Here is a 21,465-nt window from a genome sequence, read left to right on the forward strand (position 1 = left end):
TTAGTTCTGTTGTTAAAAAAAAGTGTCTGATGGCTGCCCGCATCCTGGGAAGAGTGACGGTTCCAGGACTTGGCTTTCTTGCTACAGCTGCGCTTACCGGTCCTACGCTCACCGGTCTGTGGACTCTTGGGAAGATGGGAGTCTTCCTACGGCCTTGGGTCCTGGCATTTCCCTCGGCTCCTTCTTTCTAAGCCGGGAACAATGGTGGTAGCTCGGGTTAGCATTCAGGATGGCTGGGGCCTGCGGCTCTGAAGATGCTGACAGTCCATGCTTCTCATGACAGACGGTGCTGGGGGTGCTGAGCGGTGAACGCAGGGCTGAGTCCAAAGTGACTTCAAACACAGCTTCTGGTTGTGGGCTGAACGCGTTTGTTAGCCAACCAGAGAAAAACCCTCACCAATGCTTCGGTTGACAGATAGTCAGTGGCTGTGGTGGAACAGTGACCGCTTCACGTGTGGTCCCCGATAGCATTTCCACAAGTGAATTCTAGTGCTCTCATGCTCATCCCGAGGTTTGCTGTTGGTGATGGTTCCGTGTAGCTTTTATTTTTTGAGAGATCTCGTAGCGTAGCCCAGGCTTCCTTCCTGGGACTCCGGGTGTGCCGGGAACAGGCGTGTGAGCTGCCACACCTTCACAGCTGCTTTTGAGCTGATGGCCTTGGCTGTTAAACGGCAGCTGTGAAATCCCACCCAGGTCTTTATGGGAGACTTCTGGCTAGGGGGATTCTTATGCTGCTGAAAGGCTGGACTCTTACAAAACAGAGGCTGGGCAAATAGTTGATGCTGGACTCGTTACATTTAGGAAACCTACGGAATTTGTAGCTCTAACCACTTCCCAAATGGTTTTTATTGTACTTACGATTGGGGAGGGGATCCTTCCATCACAGAGGTTTGGGACCCCAACCCCGGTAACAAGACTTGTGGGCAAGCACTGGCTGAGGCCCTCGCCACCCCCACCTAAGTCGTCTTTAAACACTGAGGTGCGTATTCCATCCCGAACTCCGTAAGACAGACCCGCTTGCCCCGGTTGGTAGCTCTTACATCTCTTCCTCCTGCATTTTAACTTCTTGTGGACTGATGTCAGTGTCTCTGGTTGGAGGCTCCGAAGCGTCTTCCTTCATCTTGGTTGGCAAGGGCGCCTCTTCTCTTTCCTGGGTAAAGAGATGATGGCCTCAGGCAGTGACCACAGCGGAGGCTCAAGGCGGACTGTCTTTCTAAAGTGACCTTACCTGCTTACTCCAACTGTCTTCAGTTTATCAAATTTAGTGAGTCCTTTGTCACACTGGTACTAAGGAGACCATCTCCATGAGAAATGTCAGAGTCGATACAGGCACTGCTTCTGTGAGCAAAGACTCTGAGACAAACCACAGAGGGACCACGGCGAGCAGCTCAGCCATTGTGACAACGACCTCACTTCTGGTCACCGCTGCCTCTTAGAGAACGGGCTGATGTCACCGTGGTTACAGAGCTTCTATCGATGAACTCTTGACTGCTGTTGTGAGGTTTGTAGAACTTAAACAACAAGAGCTGTATCCGCCTCAGAGGCTGACAGGTTTCATGTCTCGTTGTGGATTTCTGAGGCCCTAGGCCAGTATATAGATGTTGGAATCTATCACAACTCATGTTTTTACAACTCTTCTCTCTTCTTTCCTTTCCCCTCCCCCTGACAAAGACTACACAGAAAACATCTGAGTCAGGAATAGAAACCATGTAACTTTAAGGCACAAAGCAGTTTGTTGGTGGGGGATAATCAGAACCAATTAACAACCGAAATCCTTCCAGTTATAACAAGATCACGTTAGGAAAACCCCACCTAACTTCATTTCTTCTCTGCTTAGAAGTCTACACTTAATGATCTATGACAGACAATGCTCGTGGGAGATTATGGTGACCAGATATGAAGTCATAGGCTTCTATGCATTCGTTATATACATTATGGATGAGATAAAGGAACGAGTGAGCTCATTCAGAAATAACCAGTGAGTATCTACTGTGTAACTCTACTATGTAACCGACTGAAGCCAGGTGCTACAAGTTAGTAATTCTTCTCCCACGGAAGACAACACACTTTCCAATTTAAATATAATTGGAAATAAGTTGAGAAAGGATGAGACAGTTGGAGGGCAGTAAACATTTGGTTACATTTTCTCAACCTTGAAGATGAAGCCTGTGTCCTATGAACACAGTAGGCCTATTGCATAACAATCTGGTTGGAAGATTTATGGGAAGGGCTGAGAATGCTGGAATCTATCACAACTCATGTTTTTACAACTCTTCTCTTATCATTTCCTGACCACCCCCCTCCAGTCTGTGTGGTTTGTCCACTGTTACACATTCTCATGAGGTCATTATGACCTCATTTGCCTTATCAGAGATTCTATTCATAATTTCCTAGTGCTGAGGAAATTTTTATCAACTGAGAAAGGCTTCTGAAAGCTTTAAATGTGTGACTGCTTCAGCCTTCCCTGTGCAGTGGACTTTGTGGGTGACCACTTCAGTGTCCTACAGTGAATTTTTTTTTTTTTTTGGTTCTTTTTTTTTCGGAGCTGGGGACCGAACCCAGGGCCTTGCGCTTCCTAGGTAAGCGCTCTACCACTGAGCTAAATCCCCAGCCCCCCTACAGTGAATTTTATGTGTGACCATTCAGTGACCATTTCTTGTACAGTGGACTCTTTGTGTGACTGCTTCAGCACCTGCTCCTTGTGCAGTGGGTTTTCCTTGCTCCCTTGCCTAAGTTACTGTACATTTACCACCAAACCAATTTCCTTCTTTCCTGCTGTGGAGACAATGCCAGTGTTTTTTAACCAAGGACAGAATAGACCACAAAGAGAATTTTGCATGAGAGCACAGGTATAGGAGCCAAGATTTGGGTGTGTGTAGGGGAGGAGCTAAGTTGGGAGCATCCCTTCTGATAATGAAGAAGGTGACTGAAGTGAACCATGTCCAAAGGCGTTGCACCAGTGTACGAGGCAGGAGTGACTCTAATCGGTTGCTCTAAGGCCTTGTCCCTATGCTCATTCCAGGTTTGACTCCTGCCCAGTGCTCTCCTGGATCCAAAAGCCTATCCCTTCCTGAACCAGGCCGACCCTGCTTTTCCTCACCTCTGCTCTGAAATCACCCTTTCTCCTGACCATAGCCCTTATGGGGAAAACTCCAGAACTATGTAAGGGGAACTAAACCCTTGCAAGAATAGATAGGGAATAAAAAACACAAAAACTGAGTTTCACTTGTAATACTAGAATTTGGGAGGTAGAGGCAGGAGGGCCACCATGAGTTCAAAGCCAGTTTGGTCTGTGTGGAGGGTATTAGGCCAGATCTACGAAAAAGAGCCTGACTCAGAAACAAAGAAAATGTTTCCTATCTTGTGCTTTTTATTCTAATGAAGCTAAAATTAAGTGTGGCAAAGTGCCATTTCTACTATTTAAATATTAGGCAAATATTTACATGTGCACAACTTTGAAAGCATTGAAGAGAACAAAGATCTGGGTTCAGACGTTTAAGTCCTCGGTTGCCGCGTGTGGGGAGTGTTTGCCCAGCACAGGGGTTCATGAAATTGGGTTTTTGTTTTTGTTTTTGAGACAGGGTTTCTCTCTGTGTCCCTGGCTGTCTTGAGTTAGATCTTTTAGACCAGGCTGGCCTCGAACTAACAGAGATCTGCCTGCCTCTGCCTCTCAAGGGCTGGGATCAAAGGCGTGTGCCACCACTGTCCAGTTATATGGGCAATATAACTAAGATGTCTTGGGTGAAGGACGGTTGCGTATACAGACTTCCCTTCCGTCTCCAGCAGCCGGGCAGCATAAATCAGGATTATGGCATAAAGTATCATAGCATGACCCATCTCCTCCTGCTCAGAGTTTGGCTTACCGTTTCATATTTGCACAGACAGTGTGGACTCCCATTGTCTTACCAGTCTAAGAACGCACAGGGTCCTTTCACTCCTCCATTGTCTACATGGAAGTGACTCAGGCTCAAAGGCAGATGCTGGTTTAACCTCAGCATCAATTGTGAGGGGCAGCCTGAGAATGTCAGAGGTGGCCAGGGAATCATTTGTTGGGAGATTAAAGTTTCAGGAGTAAAAGAGGAGCTATCAGAAGCCTGTACTCATGGAGTCAAGCATAAATACAGGAGCGGACAGATCCAAGTCAGCCCGGAATGGAAACAGGCAGGCAGCGAGGGGCCACGACCCCGGCGCGTCTGCCTCTGCACAGGTAACTAGTCAGTGGTTGCTGCTGCCAATTTATTCATCATTGATTACAGCTGCAGGTGCCCATGATGTGTAGAGTCCCCCACGGAGACCCCACGGCACTAATCAATAAATAAAGCTGCTGTCAGGGTTCAGATAAACTATAGACAGATTTCAGTTGGTCAACAGTGACCTTTACCCTCATGTCAGATAGAGACTAGGAGAAGTGATGAGGACATTGAGGGCTCTTAGGTCCTTCTCGAGAAAAGGACACCTCCAACCTTCACTGTCACAGCAGAGACCAGGGATAGGACAGCCTGCTGTGCACACACAACCTGAGTTTGGGCTCCCCACACCCACGGAGGACCCAGCTTCTTGGCTGCTGGGATGAGAGAAGGGATCAGCAGGCTTCTCTTGGTCTCTCTTCCTGATGTGCGGGTGCTGCCCCATCACAGCCTGCACGTGCGTCTCTTTTGTAGACGGCTTTGACCTCTCCATGTTCCAACCACCCTGACCTGCATGGCGCCAGCAGATGTCTCTGGCTTCCCAACGTCCATGCCTTGATACTGCAGATTCCCACAGATTAACAGTGCCCTTTTCTACCCTCATTCCTACCTAAAAAAACAAAACAAAACAAAAACGAAAACAAACCAACTCTTCATTAACTTCCAGCCTAGCCTTCACATCACAAAACAGAGCAAATGCCTACCTTACAGAGGATTAAATGATGTAATCCATGCCTTTAAATGTATTTCTCAATCGTATTATTGATACTGATACTAATACTGCTTGTCTTTTTCACTATTTCTGATTCTCCTAAAGGTAGAAATGACCCATCCCCTCCTGAGTGTTAGTGGGAGGCACGCTCTGACACCGTCAGTTTCTGCGGCCAATCACGGCTCGCTCTTGTGACTTCACCTCATCCTGGTGGACGCTAAGTTCCCATTGGGAAACACCTGGGGGCTTGTTCCTACCCCGCCTGGGGCAGATTCACTGTAAGTGTTTACTGTGGGGATTACAGCTTTGTCACAGTCTTACAAATTGCATCTTGGTGGACTTACAAATTAACAAATGCTACTGTATCTGAAACAACACAGTGCACCATGGTCTGCAGAACTACTGACACTTCTCAAGGGCATTGGCAGGCTCTGAAGGATGGGCCAGAAGGAAGGAGGCAACATGGTGGCTCAGAAGTAAGGTAGAAAGACTTGTCTCCGGGGAGCTGCTTCAGTTCTAATAGTTTCTTGCATTCCTTTGACAATCAATGTGTTATGCTGTTTTAGCGTGTGTGTGTGTGTGTGTGTGTGTGTGTGTGTGTGTGTGTGTATGTGTGTGTGTGTGCATGTGCATGCGTGTCTATTCAACTGTATATGCCCATATATGTTTTCCTATGTGGAGGCCAGTGGTCAACCTCAAGGGTCATTCACCCACATTTTTGTGAGAACCTGCATCTCCATGCTGGGAGTACAATGTGTGTCAACACAGCCAGCTTCTTCCTTGTGATCTGGGGCCCACACTCAGCTCTCCAGCAAGTACTGAGTCATCTCCCTGCTCTGTGTGATGCGCCACCGTTTTATCATCTGCTTAGAAAGAAGGCCTCAAAGGGGAAGTTAACAAAGGACTTTGACATAAATCCCGAGCCCGTGACCCCCCTCGAGAGACGTTTCCAGATATTTGGAGCCTCGGGCCATTGTTCAGACAGTCATGGAGTCTAACCACAGCCAGCAGTGTGACGACAGGTGACCAGGAGGAGAATGGACTTCAAAATGGCCTTCCTTCCTGTCGACGACTTTAAAGAACAGTTAGGAGAGAATGCACTCCTGACGCATTTGACCCAGGCCAGCAGTGATGTCGTGAGAAGTGAGGTCAGAAGCCCTGAGCACACAGAGTCATCTCAGAGTGAATGTAACGTGCGGCTTCCATCACGAAGACAGGTCTTAAGCAGCGTAGAGGAGAGGACAGACAGGAGGTAAAAGCAGGGTTCTTCGTGTTCAGGACAGGACAGTCTCTATCAAGAAAGCACAGCTAGGAAGTGACCAGAGTCACTGGTGCCTTTCCTGTCCCACTTTTTCATGACGAGCATGACGGTTTGAGGAGCTAAGTTGGTTGTGGTGACTTGAGAAACTACTTCTCTCCGACCCTTGGGGACTCAACCTTCTGTCTGCTGACCCACGGCTTCTTGCCCTGTTTGTCCACATGCTAAGGTTCTGTTCCTATCTCACAAGGGACAACAGAAAGTGGCTCGTCTGCACTAGCACATGTTTTACACTATGGACACATATGTCCATGCATCCATGTACAAACACACACACACACACACACACACACACACACACACACACACAGACCATATGGGAACACTGATCAAGTGGCTTGACATGACTGAGAATGTGGCATTACCCTAAATGGAAGAACAGTGACATCATAGTGGGGCAGGATAATACAAGTGTGCAGAGGGCAGGTGTGATACAGGTGTGCAGAGGACAGGTGTGAGGGGTGTGCAGAGGGCAAGTGTGATACAGGTGTGCAGAGGGCAGGTGTGATAAAGGTGTGCAGAGGGCATGTGTTATACAGGTGTGCAGAGGGCAGATGTGGAATACACAGAGGGCAGGTGTGGGGGTGTTCACAGGGCATGTGTGATACAGATGTATGATACATGTGTGCAGAAGACAGGTGTGATACAGGTGTGCAGAGGGCAGGTGTGGGAGTGTTCAGAGGGCAGGTGTGATACAGATGTGCAGGGGGCAGATGTGATACAGGTGTGCAGAGGACAGGATGATAAAGGTATGCAGAGGGCAGTGGTAGCCACTGGGCAGAGACAGCAACAGCTCCACATTCCTAAAGGAAGGGACACCAGAAGGTAAGAGGGTGGCCAAGTCAGCTGATGGATGACGTGGTTGTCCTCTCCAGTCTCTAGGAATCCTGGTCAGGACCAGGCAACCAAGGAAAAGTTGGAGGTGTGTTGAGTGTGACTTTAGACCCTGATCTTAAGATATCAAACAGGCGTGCCGATGCAGCCCTGTGCAAATGGGGGAGCTCTGTAATGCTGAACTACTGCTGACTGTAATATATTTCATTTGTGTGCGACTCCGCTTAATGCAGAACCATGCCAGTATGGGGTTGTGTCCCAGGGCCTCTCACTGTGTGAAGCAATGCCACGGTTTGAGACTGACACTGATTCAGACTCTGACAGTTGCCCCTCGTTGCCAGGATCCACGCCTGTGCTGGAGTTATGTAACTGTGTGTGCTGCCTGCTATGTAACCATCACGTGGTCATGGGCTTCACAACTGCAAACCAAGTCTCCAGAGAAATGGCAGACCCGCTTTCATCTTGCTGGTTCGTGGTCCAGTACATCTAAGTCCACATGAGACAACCTCAATCTTGAACACATCACTCACAAAATGTGTGATCTGTGGATTCAGTTGGACAATAACACTTTAGTTCCACTGACGTAACATGGGGAGATCTGCTTGGCCTCCTCTTTCTGACCTTTGGACACACATGAGGCTGATGAGCAGCCCTAAGTCCAGACCAGCCATTCACCCAGGCCCTGGTTTTCATCGCAGAACATTTCTCCCTGGGCTGTGGATTTCCTGTCAAGTACACAGATGCATGGGTACACACATACTCTCGAGTGTGCACACATACATGAGCACAGACAGACACACATGAGCACACATGAGGACACATGAGCACACACACACACACACACACACACAGAGAGAGAGAGAGAGAGAGAGAGAGAGAGAGAGAGAGAGAGAGAGAGAGAGGTAGAATCCAGTGAGCTGACTACCCAGGCTGTGTTTGTTCTCTTACTCATCTTAAGTATTTCCACTTGCCCGTTTGACTTCTCCATCTGGGTGTTCAGCATGACTCGCTGTGCCTCAAACCAATTACCTCACTTTTCAAGCATCCCGAGGACGCTGCTGCCCCTGTCTGCTCACTTAGTAAGAACCAGCCAGGCTTCTCAAGCCAAGAGCTTTGTGTCTGTTTTGACTCTTTCTTCTCCTCCTTGATGATCTCGACCAGCTCCGTGTGCTCTCCAAACAGCCCTTCTTCTGTTTTCTCTTTGCAACAACACCTTTGCAGGCACTTGGTATTTCTCTCCAGACCCTGTCAGGATCCTCTGAGCTTTCCCACCCCAGGGCACATGCCACGATGCAGCCAGCAGAGGGATCTAAAGCATTGACAGAATGGCTCAAGTTCTCTGATGCCCAAAGACTGAGGGAAAACTGCCAGTGTGTCTTCTACGCTTTCTGACCTGGCTGGAGGGCTTCATCCTGACAGGCTGTTACTTCTCAGAGTCCTGTGGTCTAACCACAGCAGGTTAGCAGGACGGTTCTGTGTCAACCTGACAGAAGCTATAGTCATCGGAGAGGAAGGAAGCTCAATTGAGAAAATGTCTGCATGAGATAGGGCTGTAGGCAAGTGGGCAAGCCTGCAGGCATTGTCTTAGTTAGGGTTTCCACGGCTGTGAAGAGACACCATGGCCAAGGCCTCTGTTTGAGGTAGAGTTTCCACTGCTGTGAACAGACACCATTACCACAGCTACTCTTATAAAGGACATTTTTTTAATTGAAAATAGATTTAATTCTTCCATACAATACATCTTATTGGATATTTTTATTTACATTTCAAATGTTATCCCCTTTCCCCCACCCAATCACCCACTCCTTCTAGCCTCCTTGCCCTGACATTCCCCTACACTGGGGGATCCAGCCTTGGAAGGACCAAGGACTTCTCCTCCTATTGGTGCCCAACAAGGCCATGGTCTGCTACATATGCAGCTGGAGCCATAGGTCTGTCCATGTGTAGTCTTTGGTAGTGGTTTAGTCCCTGGGAGCTCTAGTTGGTTGGTGTGGTTGTTCTTATGAGGTTGCAAACCCCTTCAGCTCCTTCAATCCTTTCTCTAACTCCTCCAATAGGAACCCCATTCTCAGTTCAATGGTTGGCTGAGAGCATCTGCCTCTGTATTTGTCATGCTCTGGCAGAGCCTCTCAGGAGACAGCTGTATCAAGTTCCTGTCAGCAAGCACTCCTTGGCATCAGCAATGTTGTCTGGGTTTGGTGGCTGTATGTATATGGACTGGATCCCCAGGTGGGTGGGGCAGGCTATGAATGGCCATTCTTTTAGTCTCTGCTCCATTTAATTGGGGCTGGCTTACAGGTTCAGAGGTTCAGTCCATTATCATCAAGGCCGGAACATTGCAGCAGCCAGGCAGGCATGGCGCAGGAGGAGTTGAGAGTTCTGCATCTTGATCTGACTGCAATCGGGGAGAAAACTGACCTTCCCCATGGGTGGAGCTTCAAAGCCCATCCCCACAGTGATACGCTTCATCCAACAAGGCCACACCTCCTAACAGTGACACTCCTCATGGGCCAAGCATGTTCAAACCACCACAGGTGTTTTCTTAATTAGTCACTGATGTGGGAGGGTCCAGCCCATCGTAGGTGCTGCCATACCTGAGCTGGTCATTCTGGGCTCTATGAAAAGGCAGGCTGAGCTAGCCATGGGGAGCCAGGCAGTGAGCAGCACCCCTCCATGGCCTCTGCAGCAGCTCCTGCCTCTAAGTTCTCGAGCAGTTTGAGTTCCTGCCTGATGTGCTTTGACGATGAAGATGAACTGAGATGTGACGCTTAAGCAGAATGAGGAGTCTCCTCCCCAAGGTGCTTTGCTCAGTGGCGTTTCATCGCAGCAGTAGCAATGTCAATCAAGACAGCAGGATAGCTCCAGGCCTCCCTCCCACCTCCTTCCGTGTCCTTATGTACTGACAAAGCTGACCGATCAATCAGCTTTTACTTTGGTATACCAGTGTGCACAGCCACGACCCATCTTGATTGGCTGCTGCTTGTTTAGTGTTAAATATTGTGGACACTTCTGACTACAGCTGCCGTTTCAGTTCTATCTCTGTCTACCGTGATCCTGTGAAATCAAAGGCATGGACTTTGTGTACTGTGTATTCACTTCTCCAGAGCCAGAAAAAATATCTGTAAATACATGGGGTCCTTATTTGCTAAAACGGACAGAATGCAAATAATCAAAATTTTTAAAAGATTACTTTCCTAACTGAAATATTTACTTTATGAAACTCTACTGCCCTATGCCAAAATCGTTGTTTCTTTTGACGAATGAAGTCGGCCATAGATTTGGTAAGTATACAGGCCAAGAGAAGAGGATGAAGTCATGTCATGACTCTTTGTTTGAAATTGGGTGGGGAAATTCTACAATTGGGTATCAGACATATCTGTAACTGAACTGAGAGCCCTCAAACGTGTGACTCCAAGAGGCTATTTGACCTCTGTCTTTGCGTTTCTATTGCTGTGAAGAGACACCATGACCACAGCAACTCTTATAAAGGGAAATATTTAAGTAGGGCTGGCTTGCAGTTCAGAGGTTCAGTCCATTATCATCGTGGCAGGAAGCATGGCAGCGTGCAGGTAGACACGGTGCTGGAGAAGGAGCTGAGAGGTCTACATCTGGATCCACAGGCAGCAAGAAGAGACAGCCACTGGACCTGGGTTGAGCTTCTGAGACCTGAAAGCCCACCTTTTAGTGACACACTTCCTCTAGCAAAGTCACACCTACTCCAACGAGGCCACACCTAATAATGCCATATTCTGTGGGCCTATGGGGGGCATTTTTATTCAAGCCCTGACATTCCATCCTCTGGGGCCCATAGGCTTGTAACCATAGCGTAATGCACAGATGTATCCAGTCCAACTTCAATAGTCCCCACAGTCTATCACAGTCTATCACAGTCTCAAACTCGTTTAAAAGTTCAAAGTCTCTTCTGAGACTCGGGAAATCTCTTAACTCTAATCCCCTATAAAAATGAAAAAAGCAGATCACATATTTCTAACATATAATGACACAAGACACACACACACACACACACACACACACACACACACACACACACACCCTACACCCCACACACACCAATTCCAAAAGAGAGCATAGTAAGGAGGAAATTCTGGACCAAAGCAAGATCAAAGCCTCCTGGGCAAACTCCAAACTCTGGGTCTCATGTGTGATGTCAAAGCACTTTTTAGATCTCCAACTCCTTCCAGCTTTAATGACTTTGACACACTTCTATCTCTCGAGCTGTTTCCACTCCCTGTTAGCAGCTCTCCTTGGCAGGTATCCCACAATTCTGGCATCTCCAACATCTAGGGGGCTCCAAGGCAATCCAGGCTTCCCCTTCCTGGCTTCACACAATGGCCTCTTTGGGCCTCCATGCAGAGACATCCCTGACACATGCCTGGTCTTGGTAGCTTTCCTTAGCCGGGGAGGGAGAATCTATCACCCCTTTCTTGTATCTTTGACTCTAAAGTTAAAGCCACATGGCTGAAGCTGCCAAGCCCTGCTGCTTGCTGGGGCTGAAACCTGGCTGTTTTCGACAGTTTCCTTCAGCCTGAGCTTGGTTTTCTTGGATCTCATTTTCAGTGTTGTGATGCGACTATACTCATGGATTGTGATATAAGATTGTGTGTTTAAAAGAACAGGATACAGTCTCCCTTAAACACCAGCTACTGACCCCCGGGGAAGCTAGTTCAAGCTAGTAGTGGCCTTTTCTGTGAGAGACTATGCAGGGAAAGGAAGAGAGGAGCACATGCCTTGCAAGCTCTTGGCCACGCCATCATGAAGTCTTTGCAGAGGGCTCCATGCCTGCTGGGATGCACAGACTCTGAGCTGCAGAGACTCCTGTACCCAGCATTACACAGCAGGCCAATGAAAGGCCTTTATCTGAGCAGAGTCTCACCTGTCAACATAGGAACTATCTCGGGTTAGTCTGTAAGACTTGTTATTCTAAAACTGGAAACTTCTTTCACCTGAGGCATCTCTCTTGCTGACGAACTGCAAAGAACAACTGGAAACTAAAGGCTGGAGGTCTGATGTCAAGGCGGGCCATGGTTCAGAGCTTTCTCTGACTTGGATGGACCGGTTAGAACTAGCAAAGCAGATTCCAGGACACATGAAGCAACCCTAAACTGTAAAGATTACTTAGCCAGAAAAAAATGTTCCAAGTTCAAAATATTACCATTCTAGTACATAAAGATGTAACATGGAGTTCATATTTGAAAGCTTGTTCAGTTAGCCGTCAACTGAATTATAAAGGATTAACTGTAGGTGAGAAAAAGAATTTCTTTAAATCTCCCCCTCTTCCTTTCCCCCTCCCACTCCCTATGTCTATCTGTCTGTCTGTCTATCTCTCTCTCCTTCTCCCTCTGCGTGTGCATGTGTGTGTGTGTGTGTGTGTGTGTATGTGCGTGTGCACGCACACATTTGTGTGTACCTAGGCATGTTTACTCACAGAGCACTGTGGAAGCCAAATGTCAACACTAGATGGCTTCCTCTAACCCTTTTTACATGATGATGATGATGATGATGATGAAGATGATAATGATGATGATTAGAGACAAGGTCTCTCACTAACCTGAACCTTGCCATTTTGGCTAGGCAGACTGGCCAGTGAGCTCCACGGATTTACCTGCTGCTTGCCTCTAAATTCTGTTGCCTACAGGAGGGAGCTATGGCTCCCGATGTCTATGTTCTGTGTGGGTGCTGGAGACCTGGACTCAGGGCCCTTATGCTTCCAGGGCAGGTACCTTATCCACAGGGCTGTCCCTCCAGCCTGAGTTTACTTTACCCCCACATGACGTCTTCTGTTACTTCTGTCTTATCAGTTCCCATGTAAAGGGACAAATCACGGTGAGTCCACAGACAGCAAGTGTGAGGTGCTTCTTTATGAAGGAACAGGAGGTTCTATGGCGACCCCACTGGACCTAACTAGGACACCTGTGACAGGAAGATCCCAGGCAAGACTGTGGCTCCTCCCCTCCTCTTCCAAGTCAGCAGTGTTTGCTTCGTGTTCCCTGCAGCTCCGTGTCCCCTACAAGCCCACTCTGCTGGCGAGAGTCAACGGGCCGGCTGACACGTGTACATGGCTGGCTTCACACCTGCTCATCAACGAACTCCACACAACTGGAGGGGACGGTCTTTCTCGGGACTCAATAAAGAAGCAACGAGACACTTGGGCTGCATAACAGGGTATTCTCACTGTCTACTAGGAAATAGGTGTGAACCAAAGAGAAGCGCTTGCCGTCCTGATGACTTCCTGACACTCAGCTCACCGAGGCCAGTCCTCACTCTGCCTCTGCTCTTCCTCCCCAATCCATTTCAGGGACGGATCTTTCTGACATTAAAAACACAGCAACCCAAATGCGATGCTTAAATAGTTCTCCGTGTCAGTATGCTTCAAGCACATTTGTATGGGAAGAAAACTAATTTATTTAACCGTATTCACAGTACCTGTAGCTATAGAATTTTAGAGTGAGACTTGGTTTGAAATGCTGACTTCTAAAATAATAATTTTATTATACTAAGTGTATGTGTGTGTGTGTGTGTGTGTGTGTGTGTGTGTGTGTGTGTGTGTGCGTGCGTGCCTGTAGAGTCCAGAGTCAACAGATCCCTTCAACAGATCCCTTTAAACTGGAGTTACAGGCAGTTGTGAACCACCTGAGGTGATCCTGGGAATCAAAGGACCTCTGAAGACCAGTAATCACTCTTAACAGCTAAGCAACCTCTCTGGTCCTGAACTGCTAACTTTAAGTGCACAGTGGTATAATATAATTCTGTTATGCAATAATTAAGTGGCATAAGAAAAAAAAATAGGCCTGCACCACCACTGCCACGGTCAAAATAATCTTTTAAAATCTTTAGATCGTATATGGACACTGGTTTTATCTTTCCCTTAGTTTTCTTGCTTCAGTGTTGCTAAAGTCCTGTCTCACCATTGAATACCCTATGAGCTCAGCATCCTTTCGTTCCCATTGATTCGGCGGCAGTGTTGGCTTCTTACTAACTTGGACCTGGGTTGGTACTTTGGCCTGTGTGGAAGAGAGAACAGCACACTGGGCTCTAAGGTGGGTCTGGTGACCGGTGATGGATCACGGAGGATGCCATGCTGGGCAGTGGGGGTGGGGAGAGTGTCCCAACTGCTGACAGAAGATGAGGGGAGCATTCCAGGCCGTATCTGTCCAGGAGGAATCGACCTTCCCTCTGAGCGGTCGAAGATTATTAGGGTGTGTCTGAGGAGGGGCAAGCTCTCTGGCTTCTGTTTAAAGAAGACTGCCTTGGCTTTGTACTGAAAATAGTCTCAAAGAGCAGGAAGCAGGGAGACATTTGCCATTGCAGAGGCAGAGCTGCTGGCACAAGCTAGCAGCCAAGGAGGTGAAAAGCTGTGGTCCAGCTCTGCGTAGAGCTGGAAAGGAAAGTGTAGAGAGCGGCGCGGCGAAACAAAGATGGCGCCGACATCCAGCCTTGTCTGGATATAAACGACTTACTGCGCATGTGCAGGCTTGTCCCCTTGCTAGGGCTCCCTCTAGTGGTGAACAGCGGTACTGCACATGTGCAGTTTATTCACCAGGTGTTAGTTGACCGTTAATATGCTAATGAGGTGATTCATTCTCCGCCAATCCCTGGAGGACAAGTAGTGGGGTGATCCAAGCCCCACCAATCCCTGAGAGATAATTAGCATACTGTTGTCTATATAAGCCGAGCGATTTTGCTGCTCGGAGTCCCTGTTCAAGAGAGCTGTAACACTAAGAGAGCTGTAACACTAAGAAGAGCTGTAACACAGTAAAGGCTTGCTCGCAGAAGAATCCTGTTGCCGCGCGTCGTTCTTGCTGGCGGGACATTGGGCGCGCGCCAAGTGGTGCCGAGACCCGGGAACCAACATCGCTGGTGCCAGGGGACCCTTCAGTGTGCTGAAGAGGATTCAGAACTGCGAGAAGGTAAATTAAAAGGTAAGCTTCGAGAGGCATGCCCCTTTTTGGAAGAGAGCATGTCAGAAACGGAGCAGAGTGAGAAATTAGGCTTCGAGAGGCATGCCCCTTTTTGGATTTAAGAGAGCATGTCAGAAACGGAGCAGAGGCAGAAACGGAGCAGAGTGAGAAATTAGGAGCTCAAATTAGGAGCTCGCAAAAAGAAAAAGGTTACTAAAACAAAAGTGAAAGAGATACAAAAGGCAGAAGAAATGCCGCTGGAGGAAAAAATAAGAGTGCCCCGGAGGACGAAGTACAAGTCATCCGGAGAGGATACTTTGTATCCATTAAAAGAATTAGAAGCCTTAGAACTGGCTGGCAGTGACTCTGAGCAAGAGTTGTCAGAGTCCGAGGAGGAGGAATTAGAGGAAGAGGCAGCCATATATGAGGAAGAAAGATATGGGCCTAGGTGGAGAGCCACTGTGAAGAAACCTAAAGTTATGGATCCTTTGTGGGCAAGGCTGGTAATTTTGTTTCTTTTTTTCTTTGTGTGGGATAGAGAAGCCACAGACGGCAAGCTTAAGCCCGGACCAAAACCTCTTTGGCAAATGGTCCCTGCCTGCTTAGAGGATAAACAATGTGAGGAAGCCGTTAGAGCCGTTAGGACAGATCAGAGGGTCCTTGCAGAGCAACAAAGTATGTCAGAGGGAGAAAAGGTCTCCAAAGAAAAAAAGAAAAGAAAAGGAGATAAAAGGAACAGAGAGAAGGCAGAGATAAAAAAAGAGGATAATCAGGACCAGGAAACAAATAAGATATATTCTTTAAAAGCCTTGACCTTAGAAATGTCAGACAATCTAGAAAGCATCACTGACAGCTTAGAGAAAGTGAAACTAAAGGTAGAACCATCGGGTCCCGGGCCTCCCGCAGAGCAACAAGGGAAGCGCAGGACTCGACCTCAGTTCGACCACCAGACTCATATTGACCCCTCGAATGGGAACTCAGGTGGTGGATACAGATTTTAAAGGCCCCAGTAAGCAGAATTCAGAAGGATCACAGAAACTGAAAGCATGTGCAAAGATAAAGATTTGGGGTAGTGGTAGTGGACAAGGTAATAATGGTAAAATGTTTTTGTGTATGTGTTCTTTTAGAGTTATGTTAAAATCTAGAGAAGCAAAGTTGATTCTCATAGATGCTTCTAGTCTTTGGACCCTGACTAGAGACAGTTTACACCCTGGACAAGAGAGAGAATGGGGTTGAGAAAAACATTCCTCCCGAACTCTCCACAGATGCTTTGGCAAAAGAAGGAAATGAGCTTAAACTTTTTGGAGCTCTCCTGGGAACAGAAGGAGGTGGGAGACGTCTTGCCTCCTTGCTGGCTCCTATTGGAGAAGTGCTTATTTCTGGTTCTGGGTTCTTTAGGTAGGATGTTTGGGTCCTTTTGGTGGAACACCATCTAGTTCTTTTCCTCTGTGTCTATTGTCTGTCCTTGGTGCACCAAGCTGTCCATGTATGTCAATTTATGTCTGGGTTTTGCTTCTCCTTGCTTGAATGTTTTGTGTTTCATGTTTAAAAGAAAAGGTTAAAATTTTAAATGCTGGTTGATTCACCCATTGATGTAGCTTTAACTCCTTTCAAGAAAGGAACAAATAAATAAAAAGTTTCAATTGGCTTTTGGAGCCTGCATCTGTAGCTAGAAGCCTAAGTCGGCTGGGCAAGCTCCCCAGGGGGCTGGCTAAATGTTTACACTAGCCGATCCTAAAGACACAAGGAGCTTCACAGCTTCTAAGGTAACGGAACTGATCGCTGTCTCTCTTAGAAAAATCTTTGACTGTGATTATTGGACTCAACAGGTGACAAGGTGTTTCTCTTAAAACTACAGCTAGAAAAAGTAAAAATAGTGATTGATTTAAATATTAAAGGTATGTGTAGCCACTTCAATTTTGTTTTCTGATTGGTTTTAAATGTATAAATATTCTCTACATGCCTTGGTTATGGACTATTGGCTTTTAAGTTATTGGATATGGTTAAAAAAATGTAACATTGGTAACAGAAAGTTGACATAAAACTGGAAAATTTGGATGGAGTCATTCTAGATAACATGTGGCATGAGCCAATCTAGGGAAACAGGTCTAAATTGGGATGCCTTTGCTACAATTTTTTACTGAACATCCAGTGATTTTTCCAAAGGTCACTGCCTCAGAGCCTTTGTCTGGAGCGTTAAATATTTATACAGATGGCTCCAAAACAGGTGTAGGTGCCTATATGGTTGATTCTCAAGAACCAGTATTAATTCAATATAGTCCAGGCACCCCCCAAATTACAGAACGTAAAATTGTATTGGAAGTTTTCAAAAGATTTCATGATTTTTTTAATTTCTGACTCTGCTTATGTAGTTAATGCGGTGCGCTCACTTGAAATTGCAGGGCCAATTCGGTCGACTAGTACTGTATGTCAAATTCTTTTAGAATTACAAAATTTGATTTGGGCCAGAAAAAATAAAATTTTTATACAACATATTCGAGCCCATACTAATTTGCCTGGTCCCATGACCAGTAATAACACCCTGGTGGATGCTAGTACTCGTAGAGAGTTTATTTTTCATGCCACTCCGGTTGATCTCGCTAGAGGATTTCATCAAAAGTTTCATGTACCTGCTTTTACTCTTCAACAAAAATTTAAAAATCTCTAGAGCTGCAGCTTGTGATGTGGTGTTACGTTGCCAAAATTGTGTTCAATTTCACCACCCTCCTCATGTGGTATTAACCCTCGTGGTCTGATCCAGCTAAAACTTTGGCAGATGGATGTCACACACATATCTCAATTTGGAAATTTAAAATATGCTCATGTTTCTGTTGATACCTGTTCTGGTATTATACACGCTACTCTGATGACTGGTGAAAAGGCTCGTAATGCCATTAGCCATTGCTTAGAGGCATGGGCAGCCTGGGGAAAGCCTGATAGTCTCAAGACAGACAACAGGCCTGCCTACACTGCAAAGTCCTTTCAGGCATTTTGCCAGACAATGCAGGTCAAACATACTACAAGATTGCCATACAATCCCCAAGGTCAAGGAATTGTGGAAAGAGTACATCGTACCTTAAAAGAGCTTATACAAAAACAAAAAGGGGGAATTGCCAGCAGCTGAACACCAAAAGAACAACTTTCTTTAGCTCTTTTTACTCTAAATTTCTTAATTCTGGATGCGCATGGCCGTTCTGCCATGGATCGCCATGCTGCTACTACACCTATAACTAATGTAGAAGTAAAGTGGAAGGATGTCTTAACTGATGAATGGCGTGGCCAAGATCCCGTGATTTCGAGATCTAGGGGAGCGATTTGTGTTTTTCCGCAGAATCAAGAAAATCCAATTTGGGTACCTGAGTGTTTGACTCGAAAATTGCCTTCTGCTCTTCCTGAAGATGAGACTACGAACCCTACTATTACTACTGGGAATGGTAATACAGGTTAATTCGCTCACCCTGTGGGCTATTGCCAGATCCTGGCCAGTACCCATGCCAGTTCATAGCAATTCTACTGTTTTGAGAATAAGACTGACAAGCATAATCTCTGGTCTTGGTTTCAATGGGTGCTGTCCAATGAGCAAGGGGCATGTACATCCCTGACCCCCTTTGCTAGGTTGATGGGAGAGAACTTCGTGCTGTATAATGTTTCAGCTACCAGAAAAAGTTGATACCAGGTTGATCAATATTCAATATAATAACCTCTTGGTAAATAATACTGCCACTAGTACTTCAGTATGTGCTAGATCACATTTTTTCTGATAAGCACTAATGTAAGCAGTGGTGCTTTAAATTGTAATAGCTCTGATGTAGTCTGCTATTTAGCTGAATGCTGGGATGGCACTAATGACACCGCAGTGATAGTTAAGATTCCCTCCTTTGTGCCAATCCCAGTGGAGGCAAACCCAGATAGCTTTCCTATTCTTAATTTGCTGAGAGCCAAAAGAGATTTTGGAATTACGGCAGCCATAATTTCAGCCATTGTGCTGTCTGCTGCCGCAGCTACCACAGCTGAAATCGCTATGACCAATCAAATACAGACGGCTGAGACTGTCAATCAGATTGTAGAAAGAACTGCAGTGGTGCTAGAGATACAAGAAGAATTTAATACCCATTTGGCATCTGGCCTTCTATTAGCCAATCAAAGGATAGATTTAGTTCAAGAACAAATTGAAGCACTGTATCATATGACACAGCTGTCTTGTGTTTCCTCCCTTAGAGGTTTATGCATTATTCCTTTGTGAGCTAACTTTTCTCAGAATTTTCAACAGAGCAAAGAAATCTCGAATTATCTGAAAGGAAACTGGTCCATGAAAGCAGAGCAACTATCAAGACAATTGCTGATGCAGATTGCTGTCCTCAACAGCACTAGGCTGGACCCCATCACAGTTGAAGACTTTACCTCATGGATTACCAATGCTTTCTCCCTTTTCAAGGAGTGGGCGGGCATGTTTGTCCCGGGGAGCTATTGTCCTCCTGGGTTGCGGAGTAGGTCTCTGGCTTATTGGCTGTTTAAAAAAGAGAACATGCCAGACACAAAGTGGTTGTTTACCAGGCTATGACCACCATTAAAAAGGGTGCTTCTCCCAACATATGGCTGGCCTCTTTGAAAGATCAAGAGTTCGCCCTAGATCATTTTTGTCACAGTCATGTGGAGTCATTGTATCCAGGGACGGGCAACTTTCCTCGAACTCGGACCAACCTAAGACACGGGGCCCGGTGGCGATAGGGTAACTCTATGACGGGTAAGGCCGAGTTTGGATGAGAACGACCTAAGACAGGAGCAATGACAAGATTGACGTGACACCCAGATCTAGACCAGTCATTTTATTAAACAAAAAAGGGGGAGATGTAGAGAGCGGCGCGGCGAAACAAAGATGGCGCCGACATCCAGCCTTGTCTGGATATAAACGACTTACTGCGCATGTGCAGGCTTGTCCCCTTGCTAGGGCTCCCTCTAGTGGTGAACAGCGGTACTGCACATGTGCAGTTTATTCACCAGGTGTTAGTTGACCGTTAATATGCTAATGAGGTGATTCATTCTCCGCCAATCCCTGGAGGACAAGTAGTGGGGTGATCCAAGCCCCACCAATCCCTGAGAGATAATTAGCATACTGTTGTCTATATAAGCCGAGCGATTTTGCTGCTCGGAGTCCCTGTTCAAGAGAGCTGTAACACTAAGAGAGCTGTAACACTAAGAAGAGCTGTAACACAGTAAAGGCTTGCTCGCAGAAGAATCCTGTTGCCGCGCGTCGTTCTTGCTGGCGGGACATTGGGCGCGCGACAGGAAAGCTGCAGAATCTTGTTGGTAGACTGAAGTGAAGTAGGAGAAAAAGAAACAAGACAAGATGATCCTAGGGGCTGACTTCACACCCATATACATGCAGGCACATATACATGCACACACATGCACATACATACACACATGTATATACACACATGCACACACACACTCACACACATGCACACACAAGCACACATATACACATGCATGCACACACATGCATGCACACACATACACAAGCACACAAGCACACACATGCATGCACACACATACACAAGCACACAAACACACACATGCATGCACACATGCATGCACACACATACACACTCACACAAGCACACACACATGCATGCACACACATGCACACTCACACAAGCACACAAACACACATACACATGCATGCACACATTCACACACATGCACACTCACACAAGCACACATACAGACACATGCACATGCATGCACATATGAGCACACACATGCACACTTATACACACACAAGCACATGCGCTCACATACATGCGGAGGCACTCACATGGTCACCCATGTACATACAGAGGCAACATGTAACACGTTCACGAATTTCCTCAATCTATAAATAAAGCAACTGCTAATCAATTACGTGAGAGGTTGACTGTTTACACAATAACTTGCTAGGAAGGGGTCAGCCTCAACGCCACGTTCAGCTCCATGAAACCACTCGAACTGTTCTCCGAACAATAGCACATTCGTCCACACGCCAATCTTGGAATTTTCATAAACAAAGGTGTGGCATTTTGACTTTTGAGAAGTCACTGCTAATTTATCGATTTCATGTACTAGGGAGTATTTTGTAAACCTAATCCGGTATTCAACACTTGAGCACTTAATAGCAGCTGCAATTGAAAACTCCAGGTCCCACCACACCCTGCAAATGTGCCAAAATGGAATGCTTTGGCCAAGAGCACAGACGTTTGCACTTTGAAATGTGGAGTATCCTCTGCCAAGACTGCGGCATTTAAAAACACACCCGGCGGGGCTGGCAATCACTTAGGGGTTTGAGGACCATGTCACTGTGGCTTCAAAGTTAGCCCGGCCATCCTTATGTTTCTCTTTGGACACCTGGGAGACGTGTTTTTACCATCGCCTGAGAGCTAATACTTAGTCAACACGGAGTATTTGCTTTGGCTGAAAAGTGGACATTTTGTGCTAGCTATCAACTCTAAAATATTA

The 21,465-nt window shown here is 46.6% G+C and overlaps 1 protein-coding gene across 13 annotated transcripts in view; it reads right to left on the minus strand.

Annotated features, from left to right (window-relative positions):
- The window catches only part of Lmntd1 (lamin tail domain containing 1), a 234,235-nt gene that overhangs the window by 40,838 nt on the left and 171,932 nt on the right, over nt 1–21,465 (minus strand). The window contains exons 1-2 of one of the 13 annotated variants that reach the window (NM_001419517.1): nt 1,229–1,417; nt 1,041–1,150 (exon numbers count right to left, since the gene is read on the minus strand). The exons of 7 other annotated variants lie outside the window; for them this stretch is intronic. In NM_001419517.1, coding sequence (NP_001406446.1) covers nt 1,041–1,120 — 80 coding nt within the window. In that variant the 5' untranslated portion in view covers nt 1,121–1,150; nt 1,229–1,417. Of the gene's footprint in view, nt 1–1,040; nt 1,151–1,228; nt 1,447–14,529; nt 20,249–21,465 lie in introns of those variants that run through there. 5 more of the 13 variants (XM_063286596.1, XM_063286597.1, XM_008763421.3 and 2 more) reach the window with 5 other exon arrangements.

The sequence above is a fragment of the Rattus norvegicus genome, chromosome 4 (genome assembly GCF_036323735.1).
Source record: "Rattus norvegicus strain BN/NHsdMcwi chromosome 4, GRCr8, whole genome shotgun sequence".
Taxonomy (NCBI): Eukaryota; Metazoa; Chordata; class Mammalia; order Rodentia; family Muridae; genus Rattus; species Rattus norvegicus.